We start from the raw sequence: 20,476 nt of genomic DNA, 5'->3' as shown, positions 1-20,476 counted from the left end.
TTGTTTTCAATGGGAAGGGGCGCTTTAGGAGCGGTAAATACACCGCTACGACAGCGCTCCAAAGATGCGGCTTGCAGGACTTTTTTGACCGCCCTGCAAGCGCACCGCTCCAGTGTGAAAGCCCCTTAGCAGCTGTTTCAGGGTGTTTTGCAGGCGCTATTTTTAACACTTTAGCGCCTGCAAAGCGTCTCAGTGTGAAAGCAATCTTAGCCCTTGTACACACGGTCGGACATTCCGACAACAAAATCCGATTTTGTCCGAAACTTGTGTTGCATACACACAGTCGGACAAAGTTGTCGGAAAATCCGATCGTATGTAACGTGACAACGTTATTTCGTTACGACGGGACTACGTCCAGGCTAGTAGCCAATAGCTTTGGCCTAGGAATTTGATCTGAGCATGCGTGGCACTTTGTCCGATCGGAATTCTGTACACACAATTGGACAAAGTCCGATCGGATCATGATGTTGGAAAGTTTTATAGCCCAGCTCTAAAAAAAATCCCGTCGGATATTCTGACGGAAACAGTCCGATGGAGCCCACACACAGTCGGATTATCCGACAACGCGGTCCGATCGGACATTTTCCGTCGGAATGTCCGACCGTGTGTACAAGGGCTTAGAGCTACAGAGAATTGGACAAGACTTTATAAGAGTATATTTCACTCCTCCTGAATCAACCATTTCTTTATTGGGGTGGGGGCTTCAACAAATTTTATTATGTAAATGTAAATATGTAATGCCACGTGCAAAATCCTTTACACTTTAAATTTCTGTTTCCAATTTATGGGGCCAAAAAGTACTGCTCTGCAAATCCTAATAATACTACATTATTTTTTTTTTAAACCAAACAACTTTTTCACCCCATCAATAAAAAGGCCTAGGCTGACCATAGAGAGATCAAAATTATGATCTGTCTATAGGTTTGCACTAAAGTTGTTATATAAATCGACTTCAGTACAAGGGTTTCTTACATGTGATTACTGCTGCTATAGCTGCAGGCAGTGATGATTGTATTCTGATGGCTGGGAAACCTCCTACTACAGAATACAATAGTGCAACAGGAGGAATTCCCCCATCAACACTGACTCTGCTGATGGGGGAATCTTTATTGTAGAAATTTCAGAATGTCAACTGGATTCTATTGAATCGGCTGATGTCGCCTGACATTCAACATGTGTGTTCCCTAATCCTTTCCCACTCTAAAACCTACCAAGATGGCAGGTTACCTATATTTCTGATCTTTACTGATCCTAAACCTTTTGAGGTTTAACTCCCCTTATGTTGTTTTTTGCCAATAGTATACAGCAGAAATGGCCATTTTAACTCTTGCATTCTGACATATCTGTATGTCAGTGTGTGTATTTGTAGACCTCTATTTACTGAAGGTAAGATCATTTGTTTTGACCGTATTCTGCTCCATCTCTTCCACTCTCCTTTAATTATACATTTTTTCCGTCTTTTTTTCATTCCTATGAAATGAGTCCAAAATTGTTATGTTGCACTTTACTTCTTAGCTTTGTCCAGCATTGTTTTTTTCCTAGCATCCACCTCTTGATCTTCAAACGTATTTCTATATTTTTGAAATGGTGGATCAGTAGGAGGGGTGCATGGGAGGAAGCTATTTGTTGTTGCTTGTTGGAGGAGGGTGTTGGTTTGAAGGATCACAGGTGTTAACTTCCTCTCTGTCCTTAAAAAAATCTTACTGCATTATTTAGTCTCTCCTAAAGTGTTGGAATCTGATAATAAACGTATCACTCTGTTATTTTCAGTCTCTAAATGTATCTCTATTTCTTATCTCCTGTCCCCTTCTTCTTGGAGCTTCTGACTGTTCATCTATTATTGTGCCTTGTATTTTTCTCAGGGTTCCCCCAGCTAATTACATGTAATTTGAAAAAAAATAACAATCAGTGCTACCAAATTCTGCCACGAGATTTGAAATGTATAAAAAAAATATATATATATATATATTCTTTTGCTTTCTGATCTGCTTGTTATTAGGGTTGCCTTTTTTTCTCTTTAATTATACAGTTTCTCATCTGATCCCACATGTTTTATCTGTTATTTTAGGATTTTGGTAATTTCCATACTGGGATATTTGAATTATCCCCATGTTCTAGCTCACCTTTTTTAGCCTTAGTTATTCTCACATCATCCCTCAGTATCCTCCATCACAGTTGTATATGCTTAGCTTCTTTTAGATTACTTGTTTTACTTCCTCCATGCCTTCATTTGCTGTATAGCTCTTCTATCATCTTTCTCTTGCTTTGAGCTGCATCCTCCACCTGTTCTCCCTCCCTCCTCTGTTCCTACATCATCTCCTGTTCCTATATACTCTGTGAATACCTGCATATCAGTCTGCTTCTGTTTACTTTACCTCTGTGCCTTTTCTTGTTGATCTCCCACTCTGTTTGGGTTAGTGCCATCTCTTGTTCGCCCTGTGACTCTTGTCTTTGTCACTTTTTGAAGCATCAGCCGTTCAATTTTTTTACTGTCACATGCATGTGTTCACATTTAAAGCACATCCCCTCAGTCCTTACTATCTGTGCTTCTCTCTTTCCCTGTATTTCTCTCTCTCCCCCCACCTTTCTCTCTTCTCATCTCTCCCCCTCCCCCTTCTTTCCTCCCTCCCTCCTTCCTCTTTCTCTCTGCAGCACACACAGGCAGATCTCTCTCTCCGTCTCTCTTTCCACTGCTGTTGATTATTCTTATTTTGTTTTTACATGATCTGCTTTTCTTTTCCGTTTTTTGGGGAAAATACATATAATGCTTGGACAGTATACATTTTGGGCTAAAGGCGAGGAAAGCTAACAGATCATCTCTGAAGACAGCATCATCTGAAAAGGAATATTTGTGTGGTGAATCTGTTTTTTTCCTCTATGCCACAGTCCTCTTTTCCTCCTCCATTTCTCTCTTTTGCTGTCCATGATGGTGAATGCTCTAAAGATTCACTGGGTGAGATTTATCTACAATGAAGGCTTTATGAAATTAAGCAAGCCATTTATTTAATCCTTTGCTTTGTCTTTCTTCTTTTTTTTTTTCAATACGGATTAACAGAAAAAAGGAAGACTGGTTATTTTTGGAAGAGCCTTTAGAAGGGGTTTATTCCCCCTGTTAGAAAGGCTCTTTATATATATATATTTATATATATATATATATATATATATATATATATATATACATTTTTTTCACCTTGGCTTTGTTTTCTTAGTCTGGATGTTGTCGGGGATCAATGGATGCTGGAGGAGGTTGAAGCCCACAAATGTAATACCCTTCATCTTCTTTCCAGACAGAAGAGTTCTTCCTCCCCACTAAGGAATCAGAGGGGAAATATGAGACAGGCATTGGGGGTCAGCATGACATGCTGATTTCGGAAACCGGAGCCTTGTGTTTGCCCTTTTGGCTGGCCCCCAGTGGTGCATCTGGCAGCCCCCTGGGGGTCATGGCCAGATTTGGCCATTGGGTTTGGACCCTTATGTCCCTTGGCCTTCTGACGCTGGCCAGGGTCTCAGACACAGCACGGGTGTCATCCAGCCTCAGTACTACTCACCATGTGCACCATTTCCATAACAAGCATGGAACAGTCCCCATCGCCATTAATAGGACTCCATTCTTAACAAGAGGAGGACATGGTGAGTATATTATGGCGATTCAATAGGTTGAAATCAAAATTAAAGAAAAACTTATGACATGTATGTTTTCGCTTATAATTTATTGAAACCATAAATAGGAAAATGGAGCAAGGAGACAAGGATGTGAGCTGTACTGGGTTAATTTGGTAATTTAAAATGGCTGATTTTAGGATAAACACACTAAAATTAAAATACATAGATTATTACTTTCGACTGATTTGGTATTTATAAAATAGTTTGCAATGTCAAGGCAGGATTTGATAAATTGTTTTGCACATCAAATCTTTTATATTTAATTTGTTATCTTGGCTTTTGTGAACAATATGTATATTATACATGTTTTGTGGGATTACCCAATATTTAATGCTTCATAAATTATTTCTAACAATGTTCTTTTGAAGCAAGAAATAAGTTTAATAAATTACTTGGTAATGGTTTGGTACAACCATGTATATGTGTATTTGCTTCTTGGTGTTGGTTTATAAGATGGATATGTAGCACTGGGTGTTTAATAAAATGTCTACAGTTAGTGTGGATCCCAGAAATGAAGACAACTGCAGTAGCTGTGTTTATTGGTAAAGGTACAAGATGATTTTTTCTCAGGAAACTGGTTTTGGGCTGAATCCATTTTGCCCTACTGATTTGAGAAAGGGATGATTTTGGTCACATGATGAGAGAACCGCAAACTCTCACGTGTAACTGCCCCAATGCTACTGTCCAGTAACCAGATTATGACCAGGAAAATAATCTGTTTCTCGGAAGATAGTTTAAAATGCATGGGTATCCATTTTACTAATTTGTGGACAGAGTTGAGATATCTGAATCCACTACATACCACTATATACAAATTTATCAGTGTTTTATGCAGCCATATCAAAAGAGACAACTATTGATTTTGCCAGAGGGGATGGAAGCATGATCAAAATTGTTTTTTTATAAGGAATATTTATTTGATGCTGAAAGAACCTTATGGTATCCTTTAAGGAAATGTGCTTTATTTGTCTTGTTAAGGGTCTGTTTCAATGGATTATATAATTAAATACTTACAGCATATGGCATTCCACACTATAGTTTATTAGCTGGTATAAATGTTTTAAAGTATTCTATTAAGCTTTGTCCAGCACAGTATTTTGAGGATCTTGAAATTTTAGGCCTGATCTAAAAAACTGTTAGGGCCAGTTCACACCATAGAAACACAGCTCGGATTTCCCCTCTCTTTTTTTCTTAACCTTAAATAAAGACATGTGATCCAGTGCAGTTTTGATGCATTTTACAGCGTTCCAATTCAGTCTGGTGTAAGAAAAATGCAGCATGTTCTACTTTTTTTTTCTGGAACTGAAACGCACTGGAACTGAAAGCACTGGTGTGAACTATGACATTGACAACCATATAACCTACTTTACATGCATTTTTTATTGAAAAAAAATGCACCGGACTACATGTGGTATGAACTGGCCCTTAGTAGCAAAGATGGTTTGAGGCAAATCATAGCAACCAATTGAATTCAAACCTTCACTGGATAATACCAATTGGAGAATTTAAAGAATTAATGCAATTGGTCCCTGTGACCTGAGACCATAAATTCCACTGAAAGTGTTATACCCTTGGCCCTTTGTGTTTACACATGGCTGTATGTTAGTCTTTATATAGGTTATATTTTCGTTATTGATAAGAGGCTTCTCTTTTTATTTAGAGTACTAAACAGCATGAACCATCAGCGACAAGATTGTTTAAATGTTTACTGTGGTTAGTACGTTGACTCAAAATACCTGTTTTCTTTCAAAACATTTTTATTAGCAAGTAATAAAATAATTACACAGTACGATATAGATTTTGTGCATGCGAAAAGATTCGGTGTACAAGAAGTAAGCAATAACAATGGGACACAGTCCCTATAACACAACATCAAAGAGAACAATGGTTTATGCAGTTCGGATTATAAAGGAGAGTAATACTCTAATTAAACAGTCAAGTGTCATATAATTCGGGATCACCAGGGGAGGTAAAGAAGGTGACTCCCCGGACTAAGATCTATACGTTAGCGTAGAGTACAGGTACTGCGAGTGCCGCGATTTTCGGCAATAGGGGGATAGGATAGTGATAGAAGTTAGACTAGGAACAAGCAAAGGAATAAAGGAAGGAAAAGAGAGGAGAGGGAAGTAGAGAAGGAGAGAGAGGCTGTGGATCAACCGGCCCGCACGGGCCCCGGGCACGTATAGTAAGAGTCTCTTTAATATGTTGAAGTTTAGATACCTATAAGGTCGGGGTCTAGGCCAGGGGGTAGAAAGTGTGCGATCCATGGCTGCCAGACCTTACGAAATCGGGGCATGCGATCTAAAATTTTCGCCTCAATTTTACAGTGAATCATTGCTTGCGTAACCCTATTTTTAACTTCGGGTATAGGGAGTAAAGGCGACTTCCAAGCCCTAGCAATCGTTTGCTTTGCAGCCGTTGTAAGTTGGAGAAATAGGGACAATTGGTTTTTAGTGCAATTGTGGGGTGCAAGATTAAGTAAGGCTAGAGATGGATCGGGTGGTATAGGGCATCCCAGAAGTAAGGATGCTATCTGGAATATAGCTGTCCAGAAACTTTGAACAATAGGACATGTCCACCAGATATGCAAATGAGTAACTGCATCAGCACAGCCTCTAAAACAAGAGGCAGGATAACCCGGGACAAATTTAGCTATCCTAATGGGGACCAAATACCACCGCATGAGAACTTTAAAATTTGCCTCAGTGGCTACAACATTTTGAGAGGCTTTACAAGTATTGGACCATATTTGCGACCATATATCATCGTTGTAATCTATATTAAGGTCCGCAGACCATTTTGAGGTGTAGGGTGGGAGGGGAGCAGGCAAGGAGGTGAAATGAGAATACAACTGAGAAATAATGCCCGGCGCATGCGGGTCGGAGTCGCATATTTTTTCGTAGGTTGACATATATTCTTGTACATTATCAAATTTAGGTAGCGAGTTTACAAAATGGGAAATTTGTAAGTATCGAAAGCATTCCTTATTGGGGAGTCGGAATTGAGCTTGTAGGGTAGGGAAGGGTTTGATCGTACCATACCTTGTAAGATCACAAATTCGGTCCAGACCTGCCCGAGACCAGGCCTCAAATAAGCCCGGCTCGGAGAAGGATGGGCCAAATAGGGGGTGTCCAAAGATAGAGAGCAACGGTAAATGTTGTGATTTAAGGTGAAAAAGCTTGTGATTCATATCCCAAACTTTAATTGAGTGCTGGGTTATCGGGTTGGTGAGTTTACCTCTTTGTGAGGAGGGTAGCCATAGAAGATTGGCTATATTAATAGGGTGAGCATCTATGGCCTCAAGACTAACCCAAATCGGTATTTCAGATTTAGCATGATATAGAGTGAGCTGGGCTAGCTGGGCCGCGTTGTAGTAGTAACGGAAATTTGGTACGCCCAATCCACCCTGAGTTTTGTGACGATAGAGCGTAGACTTAGAGATTCTGGGTCTAGTTGGCCCCCATATGTATTTGAAAATTTTGCTTTGTACAAGGCGATGATAATAGGGTGGTATTGGGGTTGGAAGGACACGGTATAAGTAGAGTAATTTAGGTAGCACCGTCATTTTGACTGCCACGACCCGACCTAGCCACGAAACACAGAGCGGTTGCCAGGTGGCCAAAAGATTTGTCAACTTTCGGAGCAGGGGTAGATAATTATGTTGGAATAGATGGGAGGGATTAGCTGTCAGGTGTATGCCTAAATAGGGAATTGAGGTCGAGGACCACTGAAAGGGAAAGTTATTGCATAACCTATCACGTTCTCCTGCAGGCAGAGATACATCAAGGGCTTTAGATTTAGATTGGTTGACTTCCAGTCCCGATATCCCCGCAAAATTGTCCAATATTTTACATAAATTAGGAAGGGTAGTGTGAGGGGAAGTTATAAATAGGAGAGCATCATCTGCAAATAGACAGATTTTATGGGTGGTAGATGCTACTTCTAACCCCTTAATATTTGGGTCAGCTCTAATCAATGCTGCCAAGGGCTCTATAGCTAAGGCAAATAGTATGGGGGAGAGGGGGCAACCCTGCCTCGTCCCCCGGTGGATAGGGAAGAATTCAGATCGGAAACCCGCATACTGAACATAAGCTCGAGGTTGAGTATATAAGGCCGTTATCCAGCTTAGAAAGTGAGGACCGAAACCCCAGTAACGTAGGATATATTGTAGATACGGCCATGATACCGTGTCAAACGCTTTGCGTATGTCTAGTGAGAGCAAATGCATGGGGATATTCCGAGATTTAGCAAGATGTTGAAGAAGAATGACCCTTCTGATGTTATCGCTGGCTTGTCTACGGGGGATAAATCCTACCTGATCTTTATGTATTAATTTCCCTATCAGGGGATTCAGGCGAAGAGCAAGGACTTTGGCAAGAATCTTAATGTCGACATTAAGTAATGATATTGGCCTAAAGTTAGACCATTGGGTGTTGTCCGTGTTTGGTTTAGGAATCATGGAGATAATAGCCATTAAAGTATCTCTGCCAAGAGATTGCTGCTGGAGAAGAGAGTTAAATGAATTAGTAAGAAGGGGGGAGAGCGTATGCGCAAATTTCTTATAATAGGTCGCCGGGAGCCCGTCGGGGCCTGGTCTTTTATGGGGTTTCAGGGATTTGATGGCCGCAAGGATCTCCGTCGTAGAAATGGGGGCATCTATTGACTCACGGTTAGTAGCTGATAAATGGGGAAGAGATGCCGCTTGCAGAAGTGAGTCGGCTCGGGAACTAGAAAAGGGGGTTCCGGGTTCGTATAACTTAGACAGTCGTGATTTGAACTCAGATAGAATTTTGATAGGGTTACTGGTCAGGCCACCTCGATTAAGCTTTAGTCTAATGGGTTTAAAAGACCTTTCAGGTTGTCGCAATCGCATGGCTAGGAACGTGTCAGGTTTGTTTGCCTTAGTGTATACCGTGTGGGCCGTTTTATGTATTGCTTTATCTGTGTCCTCAGCTAACAGTAAGTCCAAGGCGAGCTTTGTTTTTTCCAGGGTAAGTCTGTTGGCTTCTGATGGGGTAGCTTGGAATTGGAGAAAGTGACGCTGAAGATCCTCCTCCAAGTGTTGTATTCTATGTCGCCTATCTCTATTGAGGTGGGAAGATACCGAGATGCAGGTGCCACGTATGACTGGTTTGTGAGCTTCCCAAAGCAGAGTTGGGGATATACCCGGTGTGGCGTTAGTGGATACGTATTCATTTAGTGCTACTTGGATATCAAGACAGTAGGATTGGTTGGATAGTAGGGTTTCATTCAAGGACCAAGTCCTGTCAGTGCTACGCGGGAGCATTGAGGTTAGGGTCGTGATCACCGCGCAGTGATCTGACCATGTGATCGGCTGGATGTGAGAATGTAAGAGAGTGGGTGTAGAAGATACCTTAATAAAAATGTGGTCAATTCTAGAAAAAGATTTGTGGGGATTTGAATAGAAGGTATAATTCCGCTTAAGAGGATTACATTCCCTCCATGTGTCCACAAGGGCTGCTTGTCTAAATTGTGTGCGCAATTGTTGCGACGGGGAGAAATGCTCAGATGTGTAAGGGGATTTGTCCAAATGAGGATGTAGGGCAAGGTTAGTGTCACCACAAAGGAACAAAGCTCCTTTACTGTGATCTTTAATTACTCGTAACAGGTGTGAAAAAAATGGATTGGGGTTTGTGTTAGGGGCGTAGTAAGATACAAAGGTGACCTCTGTGTCCTGTATATGACCTGAAATAATCAGATAGCGGCCCTCAGGGTCCCTGATTTCAGAGGTTGGGGAAAAAAGAAGGGAGTGATGAAATGCCAAGAGGACTCCCCTATGTTTAGAAGTAGCGGAGGTGGTATAAACTTGGGGGAATTTGGTATGAAAGAATTTGGGGGTGGACTTGGCAGCAAAGTGTGTTTCTTGCAAAGCTACTACACTAGCTTTAAGCGAGATAAATGTCCTGAAGGCCTTAACACGTTTGTTGGGAGAGTTAAGCCCTTTCACATTTAGGGACAAAATATTCAAGGGGGCCATGGGGACCAAAAAAGAAGCAAAGCATAAGAAAGTAACCCTGGGTCCGCGCGAGCCGATCCACCACAGCAAAGAGGAGAAGAAGAGTGAAGAGGTGAAGAGTTAGCCGAAGAAATCGGGAAGGAAGAAAAGAGTAGAGAGTAGTTGTGAGTAGGGGGAGAGGGTATTGTGCGGACCAGAAAATTCCGGTGCGCCCAATCAATGGGTGCAACGACCAGCGTACAAACCAACCAGACAACAGGAGGTTGCACCATCATGGGGGGGAGCAGTGACAGCTCACCGCCACAAACCAGACAGACAAATATAAACATTAGCCTTAAGAACAATACAACAAAGCTATAACACGGTTCTAAGATAAAACTGTATGTATAGAACCTCGGGTGTAGGTCACCAGGGCTTAAGGGGGATCAGTTAGGGGGGGGCGTGGGGCCAAGATGAGAACGCAGGGGGAGGAAAATGATCATTCAGGAATTAGGGAGGGTAGGGAGGGTAAGGGTCAGAAGGGGGATAGGGAGGGGAAGGGGGGGGTAGGAGAGGGGGGGGGGGAAAGCAAGAGGGGGAGGAGGGGTAAGGATATATGTTCAATTACTTATGCTATATTCGATAACTGCAGTGAGTTCAACCATGATAAGCAGTCTACAAGGTAAGTATCAATCATTGGGAGGTGAACACGGTTGCTTAGGATCAATAGCAAATATAAAGGTTGTTATTGAGGGGATCAAACAGGCAATAGAGTATATATATATATATAAAAAAAAAAAAAAAAATTTGAATGATCCCTCACCAGTACAGGGAAAAGTAAAAAAAAATAAAAACAAACAACAAGGAAAAAGTAACAGGACCGAAAGTCTTCATCTCATTCTCTTACAGTTCGGGACTTTAGATGAAAAAAGGTGGTGTTCGTTAGAGACCGATGCAGACTTAAAAATGCGCCGGTAGAAAGAGCAGGACCTGGTGGCTACCAGGGCATAAAAGAAAAAAGGGGGAAAGTGGGGTCCAAGAAATTCAGCGGGGGATGAATACCTTAGGGCTAGGAAAGCCCAAACCGGAGGGGTGCTTTGGAGTGCCTCGTCGGAGTGTTGGTGGGCCCAAGAGGTCTTGCTGACTTCTCCTTGGGGTGGTCACATAAGGGTGTAAGGCTGCTCGGGCTGGGGTGCGAGGTAACGAAGCTGGAACGATCGGAGGAGGTGGTGTTAGGTTAAGACTCTCAAGAAGGCCTTGGAGCATGTCCGGTGTAGAACAAGTATGCTGTTGGCCTTGGTAAGAAAAATGGAGTGCGAACGGAAATCGCCAGGCGTACTTGATCTGATGTTGTTGGAGGATTTGTAATTGAGGCTTCATGGCACGTCGTTTTGCTATGGTCATCGGGGCCAGATCTGTGAACAACTGATATGCGTGGCCTTGAAATTGAAGCGCATCCTTATTACGGGCTGCAGCTATAAGTTGTTCCTTCGTTCGGAAGAAATGAAGTTTTATTATTATGTCTCGTGGAGGGCCATCGGCTTGACGACGAGTAAGTGCCCTATGGACACGATCGAATTCCAACCGTTCGATCGGAATGGAGGGAGCCAGTTCTTGAAAGAGAGCAGTGGAAAAGGATTGAAGATCGTCAACACTTTCGGGGATCCCTCTTAAACGAAGGTTCGATTTACGCGAACGGTTTTCAGTATCTTCAAGGCGGGAGAGTAAGGTAGCGTTCTCTCTAAGGGCTGCTTGTTCCTGGGCTAATTCACGAAGAGTTAGCTCGGTATCGTCCGCTCTCGTTTCCAGGTCGGCTGTCCGCTGGCCAAGATCTCGTATCTCCCCAGTCAGTCGTTCAGTAATCTGGTCAGATGTAGTTTTAAGTGCTTTTTTGAGCATATGTTCCATGTGTGCTAGGAAATCAGTCTGTGACATACCTGGGGCTGGTAAAGTTGGGGATGCCGGAGGGTCTATTTCGCTTTCCTCCTCGTCACTGCTTCCCTGGTGCTGTGAATGGGCGCGCTGCTGCGAGGCAGCGAGGGCCTTCGCCGCCATTTTAGTGGAGGCGCGCTCGAGGGCTTCCTTGATGGGTTTTGACTTGTTTTTTCCCCGTTGGCCTGTTAAAACCATCCCGGAGGGGTGGCGTGCTGAAGCCCGAGGCTTTCCGCTAGCAGGAGAACCGATTGCAGGGTGGTAAGTGCTCCTTATTGTCTGGTATCGTGGCGGCGAGTACGGAGCTCTAGAGGAGAACGTCCGCCATGGTGAGCTCCGCGCATGCGCCCCCCCAAAATACCTGTTTTAAATGAAATTATACGGTATGTTGTATATCTAGCACATATGTGCAAATTGTGCAATAAATTACACTTTGCACATAGCTCCTCTTTCAATTGGTTGGAGAAAATATTACTACTTTCAAGTAGACATATGTTTGTATATGTTTGCTTATACTGTTTATGTATTATTGTTTGAATTGGGTAACCATTGTGGCATTCAAAAAATGCACAGGAGCTCTGAAGGCCTTCTTGTCTTCTTTTTTAATGAGAAAGCGTGTATATTATTTCTTGTAAACCAAATTTCTATTAGAAATCACAAAGGAGTCTATTAACATTTAGAAAATCACAAGGCCTAAGTTACAGTGTTTTTATACAGAGAAGAAGATAACCTTTAATATTTCTATTTAACTGTGAGTAAACAATGTTCCTCATAAACAGTTTGATCCATCTATTCATGTATTTATGGCAATCTTGAAACATTTAAAACGGAATACCTGGATTTAAGGTGATGAGTCTCTTTTCAGGATGCCTCATGCACAACTTTTTGCTGCTAGCACTATACAATGAATAATGTGTACCACAGTGCATATGCATAAGCACCATGCATTCATAATGTTGCATTTATAGTTTTCTGCAAATGAAAATGTGCATTGTTGGGAAGAAGCCCTAATTATACAAAGTGTGATGTTGTGTTCACATTGTAATAGGATACCTGTCCTAATGGTCCTACAGTAAAAAGCTTGTTTTACCTTAAGGCTCGGTTCACACAGAGGCGGCACGACTTGCAGCGTGACTCAGAGACGCGACCTGCACACGACTTCAGCGGTGACTTGCAAAACGACTTCTGTATAGAAGTCAATGCAAGTCGCCTGAAGTCGCCCCAAAAGTAGTACAGGGACCTTTTTTCTAAGTCGGAGCGACTTGAGTCGCTCCTATTAGAACGGTTCCATAGTACAGAACGGAGCGTGACTTGTCAGGCGGCTAAGTCGCCTGGACAAGTCGCCCCTGTGTGAACCGAGCCTAAAGTGGTTGTAAATCCTTACATATATCCAGTGAACTGTCTGGCCTCAGGTGATACACAGATATAAAATATATCCTTCTACATAAGCTGTACCTGTTTATCTGCATTCTTCTCTTTAACCGTTCAAATTTCAGAATTTATAACGCCTGTCTGAGCTTTCTGAAAACAGGGGCAGAGAGCTACAATTAGACACCAAGGAGCTCAGTAAACTGAGCGGAGGGAAGTGACACACCCCACTTCTCATAGAATACAAGAACAGAGCTGAGGCTCTCAATTACAATCTGTGTGCTGGAGGTCCCTCCCCTGTCAACTTTTTTCTCTTGGTGTCAGGAAAACTTGTCAGCAGTGATTCACGTTGATAGCAGAGAAACAAAGCAGCAAACAGAAATAACACTTAGTGCTCTTAAATGAGACATGTACACACTATAGAGGGATATGCTTTGTTCATATTTCATATCTGAGATTTAAAACCAATTTAATGCATTCTTTGCACACAGCCCGGCTCGGGGGTGAGCCCACACATGTGTTACCATAGAAAGTGTCTTCCTATGGTGGCACATGGAGAAAAGAAGAAGCCAAGAGCGCTGGCAGGGGACCCTAAAAGAGGAGGTTTGATACTACTCTGTGCAACACCCTTGCACAGAGCAAGTACATATCAATTTGTTTAAACCATTTGTTTGGAGATCCAAATCAGGGTGTTATAAAATCTGGATATGTGGGGCCCAAGTCATTTTTATTAAATTAACTTGCCCTACTACAGAGAGAGACAATTTACACCAGCTTTGGTTTTTTAATCATTGTCTATCCAGCAAAGGACTTAAGTTCAGCTGAAGATAGCTAGAGGGTTCTGGAGACATCACTACACCAAGATATTTAAGGGAAGTAGCTACAAGGATTTTGCTGGCATGCTCAGAGAAGGGAGCAACTAGTGAGCCAAGGGGCATTAAAATGGTTTTAGTCCAGTTTATTGTAAATCAAGAGAATTTACCAAATCTATTAATAGTCTTCATTAAGGTCTGCATGTAACCAGTGGTACCACCCAGATATAACAATGCATCATCCGCATACAGAGATATTCTCTCCTCTGATGGACCTCTATGAAAACCTACAATAGCAGGATCTCTATGAATGAGGGTGGTCAAAGGCTCCACTGCCAGTGCAAACAGTAAGGGGATAATTGGCATCCCTGTTGGGTTGTGATTATATAACTTAACTGCTTGCAGACCTCCCCTCATACATTTACTGCAACAGGGTGGCCAGGGATGGGCAAAATCACATACCTGCATGTTATTTCAGGCATACGGTTTAGAGGGCACGTTGCTCCCGCTGTGATTGGACACAGCGGGAGCCAATCATTGTGTCCATCTGGCTCTGGGTTCAGAGTAAATTACCCTTACCCATTTAATAAAGTTCTCTCCTAGCCCAAAACATGTAAGGATTTCCCAGAGGTAGGGCAATTCAGTGCTATCAAAGACCTTGGCTGCGTCTAGGGAGAGGATGGTCATACCCCCTGGATTATCCACTGGCACCTGCAAATTAGGAAATAGACACCTAATATTAGCGATGACCTGGCAGGGATAAATCTTGATTGGTCCTGCTGTATCAGCTTACTAATTACCTTAGAGAGTCTGCTGGTCAGTACGCGAGCAAGGAGTTTAACGTCCATGTTGATTAACCACTTGAGACCCGCGCTATAGCCGAATGACGGCTACAGCGCGGATCTCCTTTGTCGGGACTACGTCTATTGACGTAGTCCCGTGCACGAGCGGCCTGCGCGCCCCCTGAGGGGCGCGCGCGGCGCGCTCTGTGATCGGCGAGTCTATGAGACTCGCCTGATCACCGATCCAAGCAAGGGGTCGTTCCCGACCCCTTATCACGCGATCAGCTGTCAGCCAATGACAGCTGATCATGTGATATAACGGAGCCGGTAATCGGCTATTATTCCTCCTCGCGCTGACAGCGCGAGGAGAAAAAAAAAGAGCCGATCACCGGCGGCCGTGATCTGGACATCAGTCCCGATCACGGCCAGCCCTGCCAGTGCCCACCTGCCCCCTCATCACTGAACATAATAAAAAAATAAGTGCCCCCCGTCAGTGCCCATAGTGCCACCAAGCAGTGCCCACAGTGCCACCCAGCAGTGCCCACAGTGCCACCCAGCAGTGCCCACAGTGCCACTCAGCAGTGCCCACAATCTGCCTCAACAAAGGTGCTGCACCCCAGTGCCACATATCCGTGCCCATCAGTGTCATCTACCAGTGCCCAGCAGTGCCGCCCATCAGTGCCCAGCAGTGCCACCTATCAGTGCCACCTATCAGTGCCCATTAGTCCCATCTAGCAGTGGTACCTATCAGTGCCCCTTAGTGCCACCCATCCGTGCCACCCATCCGTGCCACCCATCTGTGCCACCCATCCGTGCCCATCTTTGCCCATCAGTGCCGCCTTATCTGTGCCCATCGGTGCCGCCTTATCTGGTCCTATTAGTGCCGCCTTAACTATGCCTATCAGTGCCCACCAGTGCAGCCTATCAGTGCCCACCAATGCAGCCTATCAGTGCCCACCAATGCAGCCTATTAGTGCCCACCAGTGCAGCCTATCAGTGCCACCTCATCAGCGCACTTCAATGAAGGAGAAAAATGACCTGTTTGCAAAATTTTATAACAAACTATTAAACATGATTTTTTTTTTTAATGCATCTTTTTTTGTTTGTTAGCAAAAAATAAAACTCCCAGCTGTAATTAAATACCACCAAAAGAAAGCTCTATTTGTGGGAAAAAAATGATAAAAATTTCATTTGGGTACAGAGTTGTATGCCCGCGCAATTGTCATTCAAAGTGCATCAGCGCTGAAAGCTGAAAATTGGTCTGGGACTGAGGGGGGTTTAAGTGCCCAGTAAGCAAGTGGTTAAAGATATGGGACAGGTTTTGGGAAAACCAAACAATTGAGAAATATATAAATAAGTGCAGCACAAAAAGGTGTAAATTAAACTAAAATAAATAAATAAATAAGTGCATATATGAATATCTACACACATGTGAGATGCAACTCAATGTTGCAATGAAGTGTACAGTATAGCAATAAAAATGGAATGAACTATACAATGTCCACTTGTCTCTAATATCACACAATTGTGTGCACAAAACACCACGAATAAACAAAATCTAACAAGTATAAAACAATCCTATTATGATTTGAGAAACCACTGTGGACTACTCTGACAATTCGTCTATCATCACGGTGCGCCTGGTGACCCACCACCAACAGGTGAAGTGCTTGCTCACTTCAAATTTATGACCCCACCACAGAGTCAGATATGTCTTAGCCCCTGTACACACGGTCGGAGATTTCGACAACCAAATCCGTCGGATCTTGTCTGAAACTGTTGCATACACACGGTCGGACTAAGTTGTCGAAAAATCTGATCATTCAGAACATGATGACGTAATTTTGTTACGATGGGACTACATTCAGGCTAGTAGCCAATAGCTTTGATGTAGGAATTTGATCTGAGCATGCGTGGTACTTCCGATCAAAATTCTCTACACATGATCGGAGTATGTCCGATTGAACCAGTTGGTCGGGAAATATTTCCAACATGTTGGAAAATTGGGTCCGACGGAATCAGTCTGATGCATACCACACACAGTCGGATTATCCGACGACACGGTCCGATAGGATACATTCCGACGGATTCTCCGATCGTGTGTACAAGGGCTTTTATACAGATTACCCCTCTGGGGAATGCAGCAAGAGCTCCTTATCTTCCCGTGCAAGGGTATACCTCCCACCCTTCCTCTTCACTTGTCAGTCCTCAGCATAACACATAATGCACATAATATAACTGGGTACTAACATTTATAGGTAAAGTTGATCTGGGGAAAATCCGATTGCCTCTCGGGGGATCAGGAAGGAATTTTTTCCACTGCTTTAGCAAATTGGATCATGTTCTGCTGTTTTTTTTTTTGCTTTCCTCTGAAACAACTGTGGGTATAGAATTGGGTAAATGGGATTGATATTATTATTTTTTTTTTTTTGTGGTTGAACTGGGTGGACTTGTCTTTTTTCAACCTGACTAACTATGTAACTATGTATGTAACTATGTAACATCATAAAATAAAAACCATAGTGCTCTCTGTGTTCCCACATTTTTTTGAAGATATACTGAATTAACAATAGTCACAAGAAATAACAGGCATGTTAAATCATTCAGCTCACCACGCTGATACTGGTGATCGCTGTGTGAAGTCACATGCTTCGGCTCCATCCCTCTTTTTGTGCTACACTTATTTATATATTTTTCAGTACCAATATATGGTTGTTGAAAATGAACACACATCATAAATTGCAATTCAGCCTGGGTGATGGGGCTTATTTATTAGTATTGGTTAAGGGAGGTTTCACTATATAATGCCTAGAGCAATTGCCTCTTTCATAAAGCCCGGTAGGTGCCCAGTTTTAGCTGCTGTATGTACAGTAATACCCAAAGAAGTGGGGGTAAGAGAACGTTCCCGTAATGGGAGTATACCTCAGCTGGGAGCGCATTGGAACCTGGAGATTTGTGAGTAGGGGCAGCTGCTATAGCTTCAGTTAGCTCAAAAAAATATAAAGTATACCATTTTATATTTTTTTGGTAAATTTTTTCAGTTAGCTCAAAAAAATATAAAGTATACCATTTTATATTTTTTTTGGTAAAAAAAAAGTTCACTTGAAATGAAAATCTAAACAACATTTTTTTCCATTAATTTCATTTTTCAGGCAGAAAAATCTGTTATGAAACAAGGATTAACAGGAAACACCATGATAAAAAGACTGTTTTACACATATTTTTAAAGAGCATCACATACACTTTTTTTCAGCCAGTGTTCAATCCCTGGTGTTGTCTCTCTTCTGGAGGGCCTCTAACCATTGATGTGAATGTCTAGTTCATCGCTGCACACACTATTCATTTTGGCACAATCTAGTGCCTTGTGGATATGGAAACGTGTACTGATCCATTCATCTCACCAATCCCTATCCAACCTGACATTTTGGGGGGATTCTTGGAAAGCATTAGTGTGAATGTGGCCAAAGGGTGAAATTATGCATATGCTGGGACTTCCCACTGTAAATACATATATTATAACTCATGAAAATCAGTTGATATACTCCCACTGTATTCTGAAAGAAGTGCAGCTTAGATTTGTGAAAATGGCATGTAAAAAGCACAGATATATTTGGCAAAGTATTTGCAGAGCTTTCAGAAAGCTTTGTTGATTTTTTAACCACTTCAATACAGGGAACTTTTACCCCCTTCCTGCCCAGGCCAATTTTCAGCTTTCAGCCCTGCCCATTTTGAATGACAATTGCGAGCTCATGCAACACTGTACCCAAACTGAATTTTTATCATTTTGTTCACACTGGAGCTTTCTTTTGTTGGTATTTAATCACTATCTCATTTCACGAGGCCCTAAAATGCCAGAACAGTACAAATACCCCCTGAAGGCATGGCAAAAAAGTTGAACACTTTTGTCAGAATTTTTTGGAAAATGAAGAAATTAGAAAAACAAAAAAAAAGGAATTCATAATTTATTTTACATACTGTCTATAATATAGTGCAAAATTCATGTAACCTAATAACCCAGTGCCAAAGAAAATGAATGACAGTGATTCAAAATATTGCATAAAAAAAAAAAAGTCCATAAATCTTTTTTTGGTGCGACTTCAATTCTTAAGACCATCCCCAATAACAAGCTTCATGTAGATCACCTGGTGGATGTGAGTAAATTGCCTACTCACCAGATCATCATGACCTTTTTAACAAAAAAGAAGGTCTGGTTAAACTGGTGTACCAAGCAGATGTAGATGGGAAACTTGTTGTTTCTCTACCATGATAGCCCATTAAAAGATAGAAACAAGACTATAGTGTAACACAGTTTATTTAAAAAAGGTAAAAACATAAGTCAAACGGCTGCTTACATTAATAGGTGCCTTCTCCTGGCACTGAGGATAGTAGCATGATTCACCAGACAGATGGATACTGCAGCCGTCCCGCTTGTGCTGTTGTTGATCGGTGTGCGTTCCACCACTGTGGTGAGATGAAACCAGAAGTAGCTGGAAGTGACATGACCGGGATGCACCTCGAAATACATTTCGTCTTACAATGTCATCAGGACATTAGATCAAAAAACAAAACATTGATCTAGTACGTTAAAAAAATAGCCTTATTTACATTGTGCTGGAAAAGAAAGAGACGTTGTGACGTTGCTCTGGTCCTCCTAGACTCCTAGACCATAGAGATGAGCGGACCACCAGGGATGCCGCCAGGACCACAAGGAATGGCAATAAATGATGCCCATCAGGTATGCCAATCAGTGCCCAGAATTATGGCAATCAGTGGCAGGGCAGATGCCAATCATTGCCCATTAACAATGGCTGCCAGTGCCATCAGTCATGCCTAGAGTACAATCTATCAATGCCAGCCATCAGTGCTGTCTTTCAGTGCCCATCAGTGCCCAGCAGTGCCGCCTATCAGTGCCACCCATAAGTACCCATCAGTGTTGCCTATCAGTGCCCACCAGTGCCACCTATGAGTGCCCATCAGTGATGCCTATCAATGCCCATCAGTGGCACCTATCAGTGTCCATCAGTGATCGTCAGTGCTCATCAGTGCCATCTTATTGGTGCTGCCTTATCAGTGCCCATCAGTGAAGGAGAAAACATACATACTGGTATTTACAAAATTTTATAACCAAAACGAAGAAAACTGTTTTCAAAATTTTTGGTCTTTTTTTATTCGTTTAGCAAAAAATAAAAAACGCAGGGGTGATCAAACAACAATTTAGTTTGGGTAGCATGACCGCGCAATTGTCATTTAACCACTTTAGCCCTGGAAAAATGTACCCCCTTCCTGTCCAGAGCACTTTTTGCGATTCGGCACTGCGCCGCTTTAACGGACAATTGCGTGGTCGTGCGACATGACTCCCAAACAAAATTGACATCCTTTTTTCACACAAATAGAGCTTTCTTTTTGGTGGTATTTAATCACCCCTGTGGTTTTTATTTTTTGCACTATAAACAAAAAAAGAGCGACAGTTTTGAAAAAAACACATTATTTTTAACATTTTGCTATAATAAATATCCCCCAAAAATATATATAAAAAGTTTTTTTTTCTCAGTTTAGGATGATACGTATTCTTCTACATATTTTTGGTAAAAAAAATCTCAATAAGATTGGTTTGTGCAAAAGTTATAGTGTTTACAAAATAAGGGATCGTTTATGGTATTTTTATCAATAGATTATTTCTTTTTAAATGGCAGTGATCAGCGATTTTTTATCATGACTGCTACATTATGGCGGACACATCGGACGTTTTGACACATTTTTGGGACCATTGTCATTTATACAGCAATCAGTGCTATTCAAATGCACTGATTCCTGTGTAAAAGACACTGGCAGTGAAGAGGTTAACCAATAGGTGGCAGTGTGGGGGTTAAGTGTGTCCTGGGGATTGTTTCTAACTGGGGGGGCGTGGCTGTGTGTGACATGTCACTGATCTCTGCTCCAATCACAGGGAGCAGAGATCAGTG

The 20,476-nt window shown here is 42.2% G+C and overlaps 1 protein-coding gene across 31 annotated transcripts in view; it reads left to right on the top strand.

The window, feature by feature from the left end:
* Positions 1 to 20,476, top strand: part of LOC143934091 (neurexin-2-like) — a 3,463,823-nt gene that overhangs the window by 2,555,673 nt on the left and 887,674 nt on the right. Inside the window, exon 1 of one of the 31 annotated variants that reach the window (XM_077457593.1) lies at positions 3,143 to 3,630. The exons of the other annotated variants lie outside the window; for them this stretch is intronic. Coding sequence (XP_077313719.1) covers positions 3,360 to 3,630 — 271 coding nt within the window. The 5' untranslated portion in view covers positions 3,143 to 3,359. Of the gene's footprint in view, positions 1 to 3,142; positions 3,631 to 20,476 lie in introns of those variants that run through there. 31 annotated transcript variants of the gene reach the window in all.

This window comes from Lithobates pipiens, unplaced genomic scaffold (assembly GCF_037356315.1).
Source record: "Lithobates pipiens isolate NorthernLeopardFrog02 unplaced genomic scaffold, aLitPip1_a1.2 Scaffold_10, whole genome shotgun sequence".
Classification (NCBI taxonomy): domain Eukaryota; kingdom Metazoa; phylum Chordata; class Amphibia; order Anura; family Ranidae; genus Lithobates; species Lithobates pipiens.
This window is presented reverse-complemented; position numbering and strand designations above follow the sequence as displayed.